Genomic DNA, 19,440 nt, shown 5'->3' with positions numbered 1-19,440 from the left:
AAGAGAGTGTATTGTTTTTGGAATTTATTGGGCAGCCGTAAAGCAGAATCTATTGTGCGCTCTGTGGGGGCTCTTGCCCTTTTCCTTCTTGTTTTACCAGTAGTCTCTCCAGTCTCGTTCATTAATCTTCTTCTACTTGCTACTCTTTCATTATCCTAGGGATTTCAGATTTCTTAGTCACTCCACTGTTTTACAAACCATGTCAACACAATGATTTTATCTCATTGATCTCACATTGACCTCTCAGGCTCTTCAGTGGACTTTGCCAGAACTCCACCATTCACTCCTTTGACAAATAACCTTATATCTTGTAATATCTTCTTTCTTCTATTCACCTTTAGATTACTTTTGCCTTTTAACTTGTTTAAAAAAAAGTTTCTCTCCTGCTAGAAATCAAGAGGCCCCCTGCTATGGTTATCCGAGGCTCTAAGACTGGTCTTAGGTGTTGCGTCTTCGGCTTAGCAGATGTTTATAAATGCTTGCCATGACACAGGCGCGGGACATATCATGGGAATAGAGAACCTAAAGACCTAGAATTTATCTCCAAAATGTACTCGTGTCTGCAGAAGAATAAGGAAGCCACTGGAGTTGGTGGCTCTGAACGTGTCATCTGGCTGGGCAGTCTGTCATTGCGGAGTGCTTACGTCATGGCCTTATGTCTTTTAGTCTCGTACTGTTCGGTGTCCGTGCGTATGTGCATATGCGTGGCTTTGACTTGCCTTCTTAAAAAATCATGTATCTTCTTGGAAGTTACAAATAAGACCTTTAAAAATGACATCTTTAATCCTCCGCTTCACAGATGAGGAGACAGGCCTTTGTAGGCTCAGGGACTGCTGTCATGTCACACAATTAGTGGCAAAGCTGGGCAAGAGCCCGATCTCTGATTTCTAGTCCAACATTTTTCTATCCAAGAACACTGTTGAAAAATTTTCTGATTCCAAATACTTTTGACTAAGGTGTGATTCCTGGTTTATTTAAAAAAATATAAAATCTGGAAGTATTTCACTGGTGATCGCTGAAAATTTTGCAGTTGAAGCCAGTGACGGTCCATCAGGTGCCCCCTGCATGCGTGAGGATGGCTTTGTGCTTTGTGGGCATGAAGGTGTCTCTGATATTGTTTCTCTCCTTAAAGACTGTGAGATGGAGTGATTTATGAAAACTTGACCGAAACTTTCTTTTTTCTTTCTGCACTCTTTCTTCTTTAGATCTTGTGCCTCATCCTCACTTTTTAAAAAAATCACTTTTTTTCTTTTATTGGGAAATAAAGGCCACACATTGCTGTGTAAGGCTGAGGTATACAGCGTGAAGGTTTGGTGTATGTATGTGGTGAAATGATTACCATAATACGATTAGCTAGCATCTGTCTTCTCATATAGATACAGTGAAAGGAAAGAAAAGAGACAAGAGGTTTCCATTTTTGCAGGATTCACTCTCACGTGCCCTGTGAGAGTGTTAGGTAGAACCGCCGTGTTGTGCGTTCCCTCGCTAGTGCTTTCGTCTCACAGCTGGAAGCTTATACCTGTTGACCTCTTTCCTCCAGTCCCCTCTCCCCTCACCCTCCATCTCTGGTAATCACAGGTCTGATCTCTTTTTTTCTATGAGTTCAGGTTTTTATTTTAAGATTCCTCTATGGTGAGATCATATAGTATTTGTCTTAGAGAAAGACTGACTTCACTTAGCATAATTCCTTCAAGGTTCATCTGAGTGGCAAATAAATTTTTATCTTTTCATTTAGGGCTATTAGACAAACATATATTGATCTCTTAATTATGTGCCAGGCATGGGTATTAAGGATGCAGAGTGAACCCTTTCGTCTAGGGGCATGCTGCCTGTGTGCTGGGGATCTACTGACAAACCATCCAAGGCACACGCAGTGGTTCTCAGCCAGGCCCCCCAGGAGACATCAGGCAAGTCTGAAAACGTTGGCAGAGTCACAGCTTGGGGGGATGGGGGGTGGTGTCCTGGGCATCCTGCTGAGTAGAGGCCAGAGATGCCACTCAGCATCCTACAGCCCACAGGACTGCTGTCTCGGCAGAGAATCACCCATCTGACCCTAGCGTCAGCAGTGTCAAGGTTGAGAAACCCAGGGATAGGTGCTAATTGCTATGTTCAAAACAGCTTCCATGTCTTTAGTGTCTTCTCTGCCTGGTACTGCCCGGTGGTGGAGGCGTACTTTATTGTCACTCGTAGTTTGGTTTAGAGGTCTGAATTGAGTCCTGAGGACAGGTAAGGGAAGGAGGGGACAGGCACACCGAGCAGAGGGGGTGGTATGGACATCCCCCTGGAGGAGGTGACAGGAGCCCCTGGGGAACTGAAGGTTGTTGTTCATTGTGGCTAGAAGTTGAGGGAGGTAAATCAAGAAAAAGAGGGTGAGGAATAGCAAAGTGGAAGCCAGAGAATGGAGGGCTTTGAATGCTACACTATAGCATTTGGCCCTTATTTAAAGGCTGTAAGAAACCCAGGACAGGTTTTAAGTTGCTGGTTACATGTTCAGATTTGTCTCTTGGAAGGTTAAATTTGGTGTTTCAGTGAGCATTGATTGGAAGGAGACAGCTAGAGCTACGGAATTGATTTGGGGGCTCTTGCTATCATTGAGTAAGAAATGAGTCAAGGAAGTGACAGCGATGGGAGAATAGTTGAATTGTACAGATCTTAAGGGGCTCAAATCTGTCGGGACACTGGGGAAGGGAGGAACCAGAGTCGGGTTGTTGATTTCTGCCTTGCGGTGGCATAGACACAGACATGCAGGTCTCTTCAACAGGAACTGCAACAGGCAGAGCCCTTGGGGGATGTCTGTCCTTCCCGTCGGCTCTGGATGGTGCAGCCGCTTGGGGTACAAAGAGTGAGCCTCCCATTCCAGCATCTCCAGCACACATGGATGGAGAGAGGACAGGGCCAGTGCAGTAACACCTTCTTATGGAAGGAAGGGAGAATGGAAACACTCAGTAGCCACAGTTTCACATCCTGCTGGAGAGGATAACAGGACGCCTTTTGGTTTTGCTTTGAGAGGCTCTCCTCTCCATTGTCCTTTGTAGCTCATCTGGGTGGGTGTATAATTGATGTCTCAGCTCACACGTCACCTCCTAGGAGAACTTTTCTCTGCATTCTCAGTGTAAAGTAGGCATCCAGTTTTTAATTGTTGTAGCTATTGACAGGGTGTGCATTATCTGTCGTCATCTGGTTCCTTTACTTCTGTTAACTTTTCCTGCTCCTCTTAGCCTGGAATGTCAGGTCACAAGGGTACGAGGGACCTTGTCTGATGTGTTCACTTTGAATCCTTAATACATGGAATAATATGTGGCTCCGTATATTTTTTGAAAGATTGAGTAAATGAAGGAGAGAGGTGTAGAATGCTGAGGGAAAAATAGGCTTTTAGTAAAAACATTTTTTGGTGAGGGAGAGGAAGATGAATTTGGTCTTGGGTATGACACGTTTTTTTGGAATGTTTAAGTAGAGATGTCCAATAGGCCACTAAACATAAACCCAGGAAGGAGATTATAATAAAGGCAGCTAGTGTTTCTCAAGCTTCCTTTGTGCCAGACTGTGTTCTAAGCACTTGGTATAGTGGAGTGGTGGATCTCCAGAGGCAGAAGTTGAAGTGGAAAAAGCAGAGTGTGCATGAGAAGAAAGACAGGGACACAGTTCTGGGGAGACACCAGTATGTAAGAGGTGAGCAGAAGAAGAGGCTTCTCACAGAAGAAGCAACCCAGAGGCAGCGGGACCCTGGGAGAGTGTGGTATCTAGAAATCCAGGGAAGAAGGAGGAGAAATTACTGAATGTCTCCAAGAGATCTAAAGGGTGTCCGCAGCCTTCAGCATCACAGCAATGATGCTGGGAAGAGTTGTTTCTGGAAACCCCAGGGAAAGAGAGGTTGAGGGTTTGAGAATTTAAAGGTGGTAATGGTGGGAGTCCACCTACTCATGGAGGAGACACTGGAAACTCCAGTTCAGTCCCTGGGTCAGGAAGATCCCCTGGAGAAGGGAATGACAACCCACTCCAGTATTCTTGCCTGCAGAGTCCCATGGGCAGAGGAGCCTGGTGGGCTGCAGTCCACGGGGTCGCAAAGGGTCCGACACAGCTGAGCAGGCATGCGCAGCAGTGGGAAAGGGCTCGCAGAGACGTGGAGTTTGAACATGCAGTCGGGGGAGACATTTGTTACTCAGTGGTTCCTGGGGAGGTGAGGGTTGATGGCAGCTGGAGGTGGGGAGGCGTATCTTTCAGACAGTTTCTTTTTACTTCCCCGAATGTTCTGATTTTTCTTGTTCTGTCATTTTCCCAGTGGAGCCTTACTGGCTGCAATGTTGCCTGCTTGGTCAGGGTCTGCTGGGGCCTAACTGCCCATAGTTACTGACTCAGCTGCCACCAGCCACGAGGGCAAGGATTCTACAGGGAGTTCCTTTACTATAAACTTCTTTGGGCAAGATCACCTGTTATTTTTGTATTTTTTTAAGTTACTCTGACTTCACGTGGTTGCACTTTCATTCACTTTCACTCAACCTGGTTGCAGGAAAGCCATCTTTCATAGATAACGCAGGCTGTTGGCAGTTGAAATGGCTCAGTAATATCCAAAACTGGACATTTAATAGATTTAACTTTGTTTAAGAATTTAAAAATTTGCATAAACTAACTCCCCCCTTCCCCTCCTACCAAGGGATGGAAATTAGGTTTCCAATTGGAAAAGTAAAGACTGTGTTTTTATTTTTAAATTTCATTTATTTCTTTATTTTGGGCTGTGTTGGGTTTTTGTTGCTGCACGCAGGCTTTCTCTAGTTGCGAAGAGCAGTTTTCTCATCCTGATGGCTTCTCTTGTTGCAGAGCATGGGCTCTGGGGCGTGCAGGCTTAGTTGTCTTGTGGTATGTGAAATCTTAGTTCCAGGGCCAGAGATCGAACTCATGTTGCCTGCCTTGGCAGGTGTATTCTTAACCACTGGACCCCCAGGGAAGTCCCAAGATAGTGTTTTTAGAATGCTCTGTTTAAATGTGAAGTATACCTTAGTTTTCTGATACATTGATTCTAAAATGTTTTGCTTGAGGTTTTCTGAATTTCTCTCTGACTTTAACATGCCTGTAGGTAGTAGAGTGAAGTAATATAGAAAATTAAGTATTTTTTCTCTTTGTTGCTTTTGAAAGGAACAGTTGAACATGTCTACATTTGATAGACATAATTTATTTGAAAAGAGTTTTATCATAGATGCTGGGTCCTAAGAAGTCCTTTCTTTTGATAATCTGTTTAAAAAAATGTGAACAAATTATATGATAGTGTGAGAAATCTACAGACATGATTATCTGGAGGTGTTAATACTAACCTTCCCTGATAGCTTAGTTGGTAAAGAATCCGCCTGCAATGCGGGAGACCCCTGTTCAATTCCTGGGTCAGGAAGATCCTCTGGATAAGGGATAGGCTACCCACTCCAGTATTCTTGGGCTTCCTTTGTGGCATAGCTGGTAAAGAATCTGCCTGCAATGGGGGAGACCTGGGTTTGATCCCTGGGTTGGGAAGATTCCCTGGAGAAGGGAACGGCTACCTGCTCCAGCATTCTGGCCTGGAGAATTCCATGGATTATATAGTCCATGGGGTTGCAAAGAGTCAGACACGACTGAGCGCCTTTCACTTTAATACTAACCTAATTCATCAAATGGAGAAGGCAATGGCACCCCACTCCAGTACTCTTGCCTGGAAATCCCATGGACAGAGGAGCCTGGTAGGCTGCAGTCCATGGGGTCACAAAGAGTCAGACACGACTGAGAGACTTCACTTTCACTTTTCACGTTCATGCATTGGAGAAGGAAATGGCAACCCACTCCAGTGTTCTTGCCTGGAGAATCCCAGGGACGGGGGAGCCTGGTGGGCTGCCGTCTATGGGGTCACACAGAGTCGGAAACGACTGAAGTGACTTAGCAGCTTAGCAGCAATTCATCAAAAGGAAGAGTTAATGCTGCCAGCAAAGTTAACAGTATGTTTAGTGGGGGTATCTTAACCAGACATTTGATTCTTACTGAGACAAAGTGAAGTGTAGAGATCCTGGAAGGACAGGGTTAGAGGAGAGATGTAGTTGGACAAACTCACATGAAGTACTTGGATTTTCAGAAGCACCATCGAGTATGTGATTGATACAAAGGCATTGAGCTTCTTCAAAGATGAAACCTTTTGGTATTTCTCAGCTTTTTGTTGTGTGGACTTCTTTATACTCTAAAAATTCACTGAAGACTCCAAAGACCTTTTGTTTATAAAGATTATATTGCTTTTTACTGTATTAGAAGTTAAAACTGAAAAATTTAACATATTAACTCATTTAAAAATACCAATAAGGGGAGCTCAACTGGGTGCTTTGTGATGACCTACAGGGGTGGGGTGGGAATTGGGGAGTGGAGGGAGGTCCATTAGGAGGGGATATGTGTATATACATAGCTGACTTTTAAAAATCCATGTAAAAAACCAACAGGAAAATGGGGAAAATACAAATAAGAAAATTACTCACGCTTATGTAAATAGCTTATTTTTTATGAGAAATAACTATGTAAAAAGATTAAGAAAAATGGCACGGCTATGCGTTTTTTCCAGTCTCAATACCTGACTTAATCGAAGACAGCTAGATTCTCAAATCTGCTTCTGCATCTAGTCTGTCATTTTAAATATTGTACTTTAAATCATGAGAGAGTGAGAGTAAGAATTATATCTGAGTATATATATTATACTTAGTATATATATCTTAGTATTTTCTAAGAAAATAATTTTGAACCCTTTGACCCCTGAAAGGGTTTCAGGCTTCCTGGGATAGAGGTGGGTTTGACCCTGGACCATGCCTTAGGAATCACTGAGCTACACTTTGCGTTTCTTGAGGGTAGAGACCATTGCCTTGGTTCCCTTTTTTTCTGGTCCGTAGGGCCTAGTAAAATATTCTTTATGTTGACACCTCAGATGTATTTACTGACACAACTCACCCCCATAAAATTCCAGGGGAAGGAAGCATCCGGTGAATCAGGACTGAGCTTCCGCTTCAGAATGCCTTTCTCCTTGATTAGTCATGCTGTAAGAGGATCCATCACAGTCCTTTAACTCAGCAGCCACAGAGGTGCCCCGGACTCTTTCCACCGTCTGACGAGTTTGTAGACTGGGTTACACATCAAGATGAGTAGTGTAGGGAAACAATGTTCCTTTTCCCGCACAGCAGGTTCTAGGAAGTCTTGGAGTTGCTGGGAGAAAGAAGCGAGAATTGTTTTCTAGAAACAGAATGGAAAAGTCGGTGGAAATCTTAGGGGGCTGTGCTGGCACGTGGGATCCACTCTGCTCTCCAGGAAGAGAGAGCATATGCGTTCCTCCAGTTCGCATTTTCTGCACCAAGGCAGTGGCAGGTGGCTTGCAGAGTGAGTGGGAAGCCATAACCAATGCTCTGAGTAACAGCGTTACCATTTGCCAAATGTTATGTTACTCTTCTCCAGGCCTATAGTAGAAATATGCAAACTTAGACTGAAAATATGCATACTGTTAGTGTTAAGTTTTCAGACTTTTGAAAAAATATAGGTAAACAATATCAAAAGGTATCTTTAAAGTCATGTGGCAAATTTTGCATCAAACAAATACCTGTACAACTTACAGAGTTTGTATTGGAGCAGATTTACTGATCAGCTACTTCAGGACATATCTTCACACATATAGTAGCATAAACATAGTTGCTTTTGCATTTGACTTGCAAAGATGAAAGCAAAAGCATTTTAAAAAAGCATGATTTTGTTTGCTTTATCTGAATGAGTTGGTGGCGTTTTCTAACTGCTTGCCTCTCGGGCGCATAAGTCATCGTGGGACGTTCTTACTAATAGTCTCTGAACTTCTTTCCCTGTCCTTTTCTTCCGGGCCGTTTATCGCTGCCTTTAGCGCTTCAGCATGGAAGGGATCTCAAATGTCATTCAGAATGGCCTCCGCCACACCTTTGGAAATTCAGGTGGAGAGAAACAGGTGCTCAGTTATCCTTATTTTCTCATTCTCTGCTTTTTCATTCGCTGTGTAAGTTAAGGTCCTGAAAGCTGGCAGTCTTACTAATTTACTAAGACTATTGCTTAAACGAGAGAAATGAAAGTTCATTATATTTACAGCCTTGATAAAGCATAGTATTTCCCTTTAGGAAAAAGCATTTTTCAAATTGGACAATAAATGCATTCTTAATACATGTTTTAGAGCTCTATTTTTCACTCTTACTTTTAAACAGATATGAATGTATTGATTTAATGAATTGCATGCATAGAATATATAGTTGTGAAAATAACTAAACTAGAATATGCTACTGTAATTCTGAACGTTTAAGAAACAAGATCTCTTTTGATATTTGGCAAAACTAATACAATTATGTAAAGTTTAAAAATAAAATTAAAAAAAAAAAAGAAACAAGATCTCATTGGCGGGGAAGGAAAGCCAGATGTTGGTATCATTTAGACTATAGTTCTAGGTCAAACTGTCTAGAATTTACCTACTTTTAAATGAAATTCATTTGTTTTTAAGATGTATCATGTGGCCAGTCAACTCCATTGTCCCCTGAATGAGGCATGAGAGATTATTAGTATAAAATCACCCATGGATATAAATATATAGTAAAATGTGTAATGTTATTTATAGTGTTAGTTATATTAACTTTTTTTTTTTAATATAATGACTTAAGGAATGTCACGAGCATAGGAAACACATCTATATTGAGTGTGCTTAGTATTACCTTTCACAATTGAAACCTTCACATTAAAAAGAAAACTTCTTTACTTCATAAGTGAAGATTGGGAAAGTCCGCAGAGTGTATATAGCTCGTAGGCAGTTTATCAGAGTAAGGCATTTGAGCCTAGGCTTTTACCGCAGATAGTTCTGCTTTGCTTAAGAAGAGAAATAACTGCTTTGCTCAAGAAGAGAAATAACCAACTTGAAATAATTCATCACACTGGCATTTGCAACTCAGAAGTGGGCTCCATTAAGGGACGGTTGATTTTTTTTTTTTTTTTAATTTTAATGCCTCTCACTTCTCAAACTCACAAAATAGCAGAATACCTTCCAAACTGACCCAGCATGTGGGAGTGGGGCAGGAAGGCCTGAAAGTGTGGTCAGACAGCACGCATGCCACATGTGGCTTCCTGGTCCTCCTTCAAGTGGCCTGACTTGCATGCTATTAGTGATGCCCCAGAAGGACATGTTTCTGGCTTCCTGGGTATTCTTTACAAAGAAACGTTTTCGGTTATACAACTGGGCATCACCTTGCAGAGGCCTACACCAAAAAGATGGTGGAAATTAAGTTTCTTAAATATTGACTAATTCATTGTAAGCAGTTATTGTTAAGCAGTTCTATTTTGTTTTTTGATTATGCATGGGATAAAATTGCTCAAAGAGGATTAGGAATAGAGCTGAGAGTCAGGACTGGGGCTAAATATTGGGTGCACCTGGAGATTCCAAGTTAAAAAAAACAAACTAGCAGATCTCTAGATAAACACATGCAAAATACATTGAGCTATACATTTTTTTTTGGTGGAGTGGTCAGAAGAGAATCTGGACAATAAGTTTTAGATTATGCTTTCATGGGACATAGTTATAGAACATTAGTGATACTTGTGAGCCTTATAGTAGAGAACCGGAGAGTTGTCTCAATATCAGACATGAATTTTCATTATTTATTAGGCCCGTTTCTCTTTCTTCACTTTGCTCTTTTCCTTTAATACCTTTACGCATTTATAACTACTTACACAATAATTTAAAATAACAGTAATGCATCTCTAAAATTACTTGAGTTTTTCTGTTTTAGCTTTTGGAGAAAGCTGGAATGCACTTTTAAAATTGTCAACTTACCCATGTGACTGTATTGTTCAACCAGGAAAAAATGGTCTGAAACAATCATTTAACTGCTGGGAACTACTTTGTTATGCAGAATGGTTATGTAGTTGCATTTAAATTACCATTTCAAAAATGTGTTGAAATATGCAAGGAGAATGTTAGATAAGACTTCACTTTAACAATGAACAAATTGGGCAGATCACCCTCCCACACCTCCTTCTGTGAAATTTTCAGTAACTGAAAGGAGAGAGAGTAGATATTTATGTAAACAGTGGGCTTGTATGAAATAGAGGTGGGCAAAAAAAATGAGCTCCGGTTGAGATAGTAAGATACCTGTGTTCATTGTTAAAGTGGCTCATGTTTCATGTTACAAAACAAACCTTCTAGTAACTATATCACATTTTTACAGAGAAGGGAATGCAGATTCAAGTGACTTTTTTTTTTTTTTAACTTGGCAGTACTTGACAACAGTCATTCCTTATGAGAAAAAAAATGGACCACCATCTGTTGAAGATCTTCAGATATTAACAAAAAGTAAGCAAAGATGAAATTAAACTGTTACCTTATTTACTTTTGCTGATTCTGAACACTTATTTTAATTGTTGCTGATGTTTTATTTTGTCAATTTAGGGTAGCATATGATGGATCTCATCATTTATTCTTTCGAAAAGGAAAACGTAAATGGCTGTGACATCAAATCCAACTCTCACTCTAGAGCTGATTTGTATTTTTCCTGATTTTCTTTATTTTATTTTTTAACTTTACAATATTGTATTGGTTTTGCCATATATCAAAATGAATCCGCCACAGGTATACATGTGTTCCCCATCCTGAACCCTCCTCCCTCCTCCCTCCCCATACCATCCCTCTGGGTCGTCCCAGTGCACCAGCCCCAAACATCCAGTATCGTGCATCGAACCTGGACTGGCGACTTGTTTGATATATGATATTATACATGTTTCAATGCCATTCTCCCAAATCATCCCACCCTCTCCCTCTCCCACAGGGTCCAAAAGACTGTTCTATACATCAATGTCTCTTTTGCTGTCTCGTATACAGGGTTATTGTTACCATCTTTCTAATTTCCATATATATGCGTTAGTATAGTGTATTGGTGTTTTTCTTTCTGGCTTACTTCACTCTGTATAATAGGCTCCAGTTTCATCCACCTCATTACAACTGATTCAAATGCATTCTTTTTAATGACTGAGTAATACTCCATTGTGTATATGTACCACAGCTTTCTTATCCATTCATCTGCTGATGGACATCTAGGTTGCTTCCATGTCCTAGCTATTATAAACAGTGCTGCGATGAACATTGGGGTACACGTGTCTCTTTCAGTTCTGGTTTCCTCAGTGTGTATGCCCAGCAGTGGGATTGCTGGATCATAAGGCAGTTCTGTTTCCAGTTTTTTAAGGAATCTCCACACTGTTCTCCATAGTGGCTGTACTAGTTTGCATTCCCATCAACAGTATAAGAGGGTTCCCTTTTCTCCACACGCTCTCCAGCATTTATTGCTTATAGACATTTGGATCACAGCCATTCTGACTGGCGTGAAATGGTACCTCATAGTGGTTTTGATTTGCATTTCTCTGATAATGAGTGATGTTGAGCATCTTTTCATGTGTTTGTTAGCCATCTGTGTCGTCTTTGGAGAAATGTCTATTTAGTTCTTTGGCCCATTTTTTGATTGGGTCATTTATTTTTCTGGAATTGAGCTGCAGGAGTTGCTTGTATATTTTTGAGATTAGTTGTTTGTCAGTTGCTTCATTTGCTATTATTTTCTCCCATTCTGAAGGCTGCCTTTTCACCTTGCGTATAGTTTCCTTTGTTGTGCAGAAGCTTTTAAGTTTAATTAGGTACCATTTGTTTATTTTTGCTTTTATTTCCAATATTCTGGGAGGTGGGTCATAGAGGATCCTGCTGTGATGTATGTCGGAGAGTGTTTTGCCTATGTTCTCCTCTAGGAGTTTTATAGTTTCTGGTCTTACGTTGAGATCTTTAATCCATTTTGAGTTTATTTTTGTGTATGGTGTTAGAAAGTGCTCTAGTTTCATTCTTTTACAAGTGGTTGACCAGTTTTCCCAGCGCCACTTGTTAAAGAGATTGTCTTTAATCCATTGTATATTCTTGCCTCCTTTGTCAAAGATAAGGTGTCATAGGTGCGTGGATTTATCTCTGGGCTTTCTATTTTGTTCCATTGATCTATATTTCTGTCTTTGTGCCAGTACCATGCTGTCTTGATGACTGTGGCTTTGTAGTAGAGCCTGAAGTCAGGCAGGTTGATTCCTCCAGTTCCATTTTTCTTTCTCAAGATTGCTTTGGCTATTTGAGGTTTTTTGTATTTCCATACAAATTGTGAAATTATTTGTTCTAGCTCTGTGAAGAATTTTGAAACATTTACAAGCTGAACTTTTTGGGGAAGAAAATGTAACTTAATTTTCCATCACCTATGGTATATTTAAGAATATTCAGTAAAATAAGTGTTTCATGGATCTTATATTAATATGACTGACAGTATCTCAGTAGGAAAGACTTAGAAGTGCAGCCTGAAACACTCCTTTCTTAGGAATGCAGAGATGAAGGTAGGTAGTTACAGGTAGAAAATAAATTGATGATAATATTTTCAGTACTTATTCACTAAGCAAGCATTTACTGAAGGCCGACCCTGGGCCATGCTGTTCTGGGCACTTGGGATACTACAGTGAACAAAGCAGACAAAAATATTCCATCTTCAATGGGCTTGCATTTTAAAAAATAATTTGTTAGACTTAAGAGACATTCAATATAATGTGTATCTATAATAGCTATAAATGAGCCCTAAATTCTGGTTCTGTCCCTGTTATTTACAGGCATCTCGGTTGGTCACAGTGAAAAATTAGGATTAACATATTTGCTCTATTTACCTCATAGCAAATAGATTAATGGACTTCCCTGGTGGCTTAGGCGGTAAAGCGTCTGTCTACAATGCGGGAGACCTGGGTTCGATCCCTGGGTCGGGAAGATCCCCTGGAGAAGGAATAGTTTGGTACAAGTCAATCACTTGGCCTTGTTTTTCTTGAAAGGATTGAATTTGCTCACCTGTTAGGTTTTTTCTAATCATAAATGTTTGTGGTGACTGTAAATTAAAGAGGGAGCCATATGAGAGAACATCACAGGAGTGGATATTAATGGTGATCTGGATTTTGGAACTTGGGGCTATGGAGGCATAGGTAGAGGGGCCTTGAGGAAAGAAGTGTGTTATTTGCAAGCAGCCTGCCTGCCAACTGGAAGCTTTTTTTTTTTTTTTTTAGAATTAATGAATTTTTTATTGGAATTTTAGGATTGACATATTCTTTCCTTTGAACAAAACTTCAAAACATTTCAAGCTTATGTGATGCCAGTCTGTCTAGAAGAATTCACGGATTAAGTGGGTGCCCAGTCCGCTATGCTTCAGGAAGAAGTTACGAGTGTCCAAGGCCACGTAGCAGGGACTCCCTGGTGGTCCAGTGGTTAAGACTCTGTGCTTCCACTAGGAGAGTGGCTAATTACAGAGCCACCTCTTGTAATTCCCAGTCTACTGTGCTTTTTAGTAATGCTGGCTTTTGGTGTGTGATTTTATGTAGAACTGAAAACAAATCTAAAATATGATTGAAAACAGAAATACTGAACACAAGTATTTCTCTAAGAAGGGAACAGAAATACTGCCAGGAACTGCTGAGGAATCTCAACTTCTCAGATCAAGGACTAGCACATACTTGGCCAAACCAAAGTCTACATAATTTCCACATCAAAATGCCCTAGGCACAGAGTCTTAGACGATGTCTTTGTAGACTGACACAACTTGGCATTTGGGGTGAGCGAGAGTATGTACAGTGTGTAATGAGTATCCAAGTTAATATACTATATCAGTATAGTAGATGGAAGGATGACCTTTACTACGAACATTTAAAAGAGTTTGTCTCTTGAAAATTTTGGGGAGAATCTGAGCCTCTGCCATTCCTACCTGTAGATATACTGCAGGGGAAGCCCTGTGGAGACAGTCAGCATTTAGATATGTAGCCTTCCTCATAAGAGCTATTGGAGGTGCAATAATAGCTATAATAAGAATTAGAACATTGTTGGTTATGATGGTAATGATGGTCATGTTACATAGTGTGTATTATGTGCCAGACACTACTTGAAGCCCTTCATGTCTAAATTGGTAACTTCATACTCACAATAACCCTGGGAGACAAATCTAATTATTATTGTCCCTTCACAGATGAGGAGCTGGGTGGTTAAGTCACTAGCTCACAGTCCCACTGCTAGGAAGTGGCCGAGCCAGGCTTTAAACCCAGGAAGGCTAACCTGGCAGCTGCACTGGGCTGCCTTGTCACACGTCTGGGGGAGAACAGTGGGGATGCTCCGGAGAGAGTTTGAGTTGGCAGTCACTGTGAAAGGACAGTATTCTTCTTGGGTTTATCCGAACCCAGGTGGTCTAGATGCTTTTTAACCACTATAATAGTATCTGTGTCTTCTATCATGTCTTTGCTTAGAGATCAAATTGTCAAGGATTCTCTTTCGGATAAGGCTGACTCACCCAGGTCCCTCTGGCATTTTAAGGAGCAGGCAGCCTGGCAGGGTGCTGGCTTGATGGAAGTCTGTTCTTCATTTTATTCTTTTCTTTAAAAGTTTCTGAGGAGGCTGACAGATAATGCACCTTGGAGAGTGCCGCTAACTCTTCATTTTTCTAAGTTTCTCCAGCTCATTAGACCTCAGCACCGAGGTTCTCCTTCCCAGAGCTCATAGAAGCGCACATTTTGGTAACTTGCTTGCCAGTATTTATGAAGACAAAAACTGAGCCTCTGTGTAATAAACCCTTTCCTGCCTCACTGTTTAGAAATTTTAAATCAAGAAAATAGCTCTCAGGTAGCTGTAATATTCTTACCTGAATGAGGACTTATTCAGCTATAATAAATTCTTGTCCATTTGCAGTTGTAAGTTTTTCATCCAGAAGATAATCAATTTGCATGAATTGGTTATACCATGTAATTAAGACTAAGGCTAGAATAATAGAATAATAGAGATTGTCTGAATTTGAAATCATTGTTTTCTTTCTCCTTTTATTTTACAGTTCTCCGTGCCATGAAAGAGGATAGTGAAAAAGTCCCAAGCTTGTTAACAGACTATATACTGAAAGGTGAGTTTTTTCTTTTTTTTTTTTTAAGCTTTTTATTTCATATTGGGGTAAAAAGGTGAGTTTTAGAATAGTATATGTGCAGTAGTTGCAACGTTTTGATTAGTCAATAAATGTATCATCTTGCTAATAGATTGAAAAGTAACTTCTAAATGTGCAACTTTTCTTTATTGTATTTTACAGCATGAGGATAGATATGTAACTTATTTATGCTCCCAGCATAATAAAGCATGGTTATATAAAATTTAGTTTTTATTTGAGGTCCTGGGCTGGAAATAATTTTCACAGCTAAATTATAAACATCGAGGAAGGCAGTGGAGAAAATATTATGGAGATATTGCTATAATTATGTGAGTCTTGGGTGTTGACACTGGGAGGATTTGAGAAAGGTGCCTCTGCTATCTTGGGGACAATAGAAGGAGAAGGACAGATGAAAGCCAGTTAACCATCTCAAAGGGACTGGACGGGATAGGGTAAGGGATAGGGGAAGCAGGGAGAAAGAGAAAAAGAACGGATGTGCACAAACTGAGGGCAGGGAAGAATGAGCCGTAGATCTTACGAGAGATCCGGACCACACAGGATGGGAACAATGATGAGGCAAAGAAGATTGTGTGAGACTTCAATGACATCACCTACTTTGCTGAGGAAAGAACAAAATTTGGATAATAGAGGGACTGAAGATCTTACTTAATTCTAGGCAAAGCTAATACTTTTGAATGAAGTTATCTCTTTGAAAGTACCAGTTTTTCAGGTAACAGGTTTTCAGGGCAGCATAGGATGCACCCTACAGTACTTGGTCCAGGCTGGAGAGCAGTCCTCTCCTCTGGTCACACTTTTCTTCTCTGGGTTCTCGCTCTTCTCCATCAGGAGTTGCTAACTGAACAGAAGTTTTGGGATCTGTGAGATGTTCAGTAACTCAGATGGGACTGTTCCTCAATCACAGCTTGATATAGGAGGAGCTAGCACAAAGGAATAGTACCTAAGTATCACGGGTTAACGGGGGTAGGAAAGACTAAATTGACATGATCGTGTTTTTAAGTAAGCCGTGTTTTCTGATGGAGGGCTTTCTCTTCCTGTTGCATTCTCAATTTTCTGAAAACAAAAGCCTGACCTCTCTGTCTGCTTTTGTGTTGTGCTACCACTGGCATGAAAGCTGGATCGTTCTAGGTTTGTTCTTTATAGATGTGAATCAGGAATGAGATGCACATAAAGAACATGTCTTAAGTTTCAATTGGAGTGGGTTGCTAGGGTACTGCCATGAGAGCCAGGGATAGAACCAGCTTCCCAAACACCATCTATTTTATCATCAGACTTCATGGGAGAATTGTATGACCCAGAGAGCAGAGTGCTCTTGGGCGGGGGCGGGGTGGGGGAGTGATTTTTGCTTTTTTCCCCTGAAAACCCAGGACTGTAACTGTGACCCTGCCCTGCCTCAAGCTTCCCCTCCGCCCCACTGCCCCGTCCCGGTGACCCAGTTGCCCGCCCCACCTGCCAGCCCACCTCTAGGTAAAGTGTACCAGCTGCTGACAAGCTGCTTGTGTCCATGTGTTGTGGTCTTGGCTTTGTATTGTAAGGACTGGGTGGAGAAGAAGCTGGGGTTCAGACTAAGGAGTGACTCGATAGCTTAAGAAAATGAAGAGGGGAGGGTAACACACTCAGAGGTGTTCACGTGCTTGGGAAGGTGATAGAAGGCGATTCAGAATGCTCTTTTCCACCCACTCTGGAAATCCACAGCCAGTTAGTGATTTCTCTTCCTTGGGGATCAGTAGAACACTTTACCTGGGAAGGGGGTATTGTTCAGGGGAGAACTCTTCATCCCTTTTCTTGGTGGGACTTTCTCCTTGTTTTTAACGCCGGTGACTATGGGTGGCGTGTCTATGTGTTTGTGTGTGAGTCGCTTGGTCATGTCTGTTTAAGGGAAAACTCTTCATCCCCTTTCTTGGTGCGACTTTCTCCTTGTTTTTAACACCGGTGACTATGGGTTGCGTGTGTGTGTTAGTCGCTTTGTCGTGTCTGACTCTTTGCGACCCCATGGACTGTAGCCCACCAGGCGCCTCTGTCCATGGGGATTCTCCAGGCAAGGATACTGGAGTGGGTTGCCATGCCCTTCTCCAGGGGATCTTCCTGACCCAGGGATCAAACCCACGTCTCGTATATCCCCTGCATTGGCAGGTGGGTTCTTTACCCATAGCCACCTGGGAAGCCTGGCTGCCTACATATACCACCTTAATTTCAATGCGAAGGTGACAAGTGAAAGAAGGTAGAAAAGTGGCCTCATTTGACCTAAGATGGGGTGGGTGCTTTATGAACTATTAAGCTTCTCTTTCTCACAACTGCTTAATCACGCCACTGCAGCCTGCTCTATCCCAGCCCTCAACAGCTGTACCAAAGGCTAGTGTAGCTCTGGCTGCCACTGTGCTGATCCAAGATAGGAGGAAAGTGGTGTGCAGAAACTTGCTTCCTTCTTTGACTTCACCAGTTAGCTGTCTGCCGTGTTACAAGCCTCCAACAAGGCTGTTATAGGTTTGTATCTCTAAGTGGTACCCTGAGAGACATGACCTCTTGGCATCTCATTTCTGGACAATTCTAATCAGTGTGTCTTGAGAAAACTTTTCGTTTTTGGGTATAACCTTTGATACCTTTAAAAAAATGCTACTATAGATATGTATTAATGTTTAATTTTGTTTAATGGTGTTTTTTATATACATATAGAATGTATATAAAATGCATATACATATAAATGTATATAAATATATATATACATCTTTGTAATGTATACAAAATATGCATTTCTATTCAAAAGTTTTTTCTTCTTCCTCCTCTAGTTCTGTGTCCTACATAGGGCAGCATCACTTCAGGAACAGCTTTATCCTTCGTGGGCAACAAGCTACAATTCCTATAGCATTATTCTGAAAGCTGGCTACTATTACCTTCCTGCTATTGGAAACTCAGGACACTTGAACTTGGGTTTGTGGTTCAGTATTACTAGATCATGCCTGCTCTAATTCTTTGTATCTTGAACTGAGAGAACCATGGCACTATTTTGGATTCTGGAGTTTTTTTTGTTAAATACTAACAATTCTGAGCTCTTCCCCGGCTCTGTAGCGTAAGGGGGAGAGATGTTCACTGTGCACACGCAGCTGTATTTTTCATTAACGGACAGAACGTCTGAGTTTTTACGGCTTTCTAGATCTAAACTGCACTCACTCAAGAACTAGATTAAAGCATTGAGAGATTTATACTATAGCTGTTCTTCGGTGATGGCAAGAACCAACACTGATTTTTTTTTTTTTTTAAGAGAACTGTCAGTATAAACATTACCTACCAGTATTGTCCAGAGAGACTGAAACCTGGGGTTTCTGGAAGAAGGGAAACCATAATATACATTATCTTGGCTCAATACTTTGTCAAAATCAAAACACCTGGAGATGGTCGATATTAAGGCTTGCTGCGTGTCTCACCATTGTTCAAGTTTTAACCATTAAGCTGACATTCACTTTCAGAATCTTGAATTGTTTAACTTTCGAGGTTCCCATGTTTCATTTCACATGTCTGTGAAAAAGTGTCCTTAAAAGGAATTGGTGTCTTTTAAGGTGCTTAAACCATATGCTGCAGCAGTGCCTGCTCCCTGTTACTATCGTATTGTATTCATGCCTGTGTTTTCCTCAAGCACTAATTCTAGGAACAGCTACTCATGGATCCATCCCTAGTCATGAAACACCTTTGCCAGTTCCAATCAAGTCAATTCCATTTAATAAATGTTGGAAAAAAAGTAGCATACATTTGAGAATTTTGAGTTTTGGTTTTTATTAAACTTTTCTTCCCTTAACCATGCTGCATTCCTCCCTTTGCTATTCCACACACTGTCTTATTACAGAGCGTGAGCTGGTGAAGTCTTGATTAGCCTCATGCTAAGTGGGGGTGCGGGGGCGGGGAGAGGGGCATTTTTCAGATAGTGATAAGCTACTGTGGAATGACATAAGTCTTGTCTTTTCCTGTGTCTGTGAAGCATTCCTGACAGCCTCTTCCCAGCACCAACATGAATGTAAGTAGAGTCTAATTAGCCATCGGACTTTTCAGATCCCACTTAAAACATCTGTTGAGTGTACAGAGCCCACTGTGTTCCTCGCTCTGCTCAGTAAAACAGGAAGACGGCAACAGGTCAGTTTGGAGTTTGATGCCAGCAGAGCATGTCAGCCTTGCGCTAGGGCTGTGTGGAAGTGGAGACGGTTCCTTGTTTTACTCGTGTCTTCATAGTGAATATGTGAACAGTGTGTCCCATGCTCTTGAACTGATGAAGATTCTTACCAGTAGAACTGCCATACAAGAGGGCAGACTAAATGCAAAAGAGCTGTCTTCTGAAGCCACTCAACAGTAGTCTGTTTATAGTTCCTTCTTAAGTTGATGCATCTGAACTGTATGAAAAGAATGCTATTTTTTATGATCAACTCAAAGTCCCTTTTTAATGAGGGTTCCCTGA

The 19,440-nt window shown here is 41.2% G+C and overlaps 1 protein-coding gene across 3 annotated transcripts in view; it reads left to right on the top strand.

Annotated features, from left to right (window-relative positions):
- FEZ2 (fasciculation and elongation protein zeta 2) overlaps window positions 1-18,750 on the top strand; it is a 45,182-nt gene extending 26,432 nt beyond the window's left edge. The window contains exons 6-9 of one of the 3 annotated variants that reach the window (XM_019969982.2): window positions 7,874-7,954; window positions 10,258-10,333; window positions 14,898-14,963; window positions 17,786-18,750. In XM_019969982.2, coding sequence (XP_019825541.2) covers window positions 7,874-7,954; window positions 10,258-10,333; window positions 14,898-14,963; window positions 17,786-17,802 — 240 coding nt within the window. In that variant the 3' untranslated portion in view covers window positions 17,803-18,750. The remainder of the gene's footprint in view (window positions 1-7,873; window positions 7,955-10,257; window positions 10,334-14,897; window positions 14,964-17,785) is intronic. The other 2 variants (XM_019969985.2, XR_002181720.2) reach the window with 2 other exon arrangements.
- The last annotated feature ends 690 nt before the right edge of the window (window positions 18,751-19,440 follow it).

The sequence above is a fragment of the Bos indicus genome, chromosome 11 (genome assembly GCF_029378745.1).
Source record: "Bos indicus isolate NIAB-ARS_2022 breed Sahiwal x Tharparkar chromosome 11, NIAB-ARS_B.indTharparkar_mat_pri_1.0, whole genome shotgun sequence".
NCBI classification, from domain to species: domain Eukaryota; kingdom Metazoa; phylum Chordata; class Mammalia; order Artiodactyla; family Bovidae; genus Bos; species Bos indicus.
Note: the sequence above shows the minus strand (reverse complement) of the source record. Positions and strands in the feature narration are given on the sequence as shown.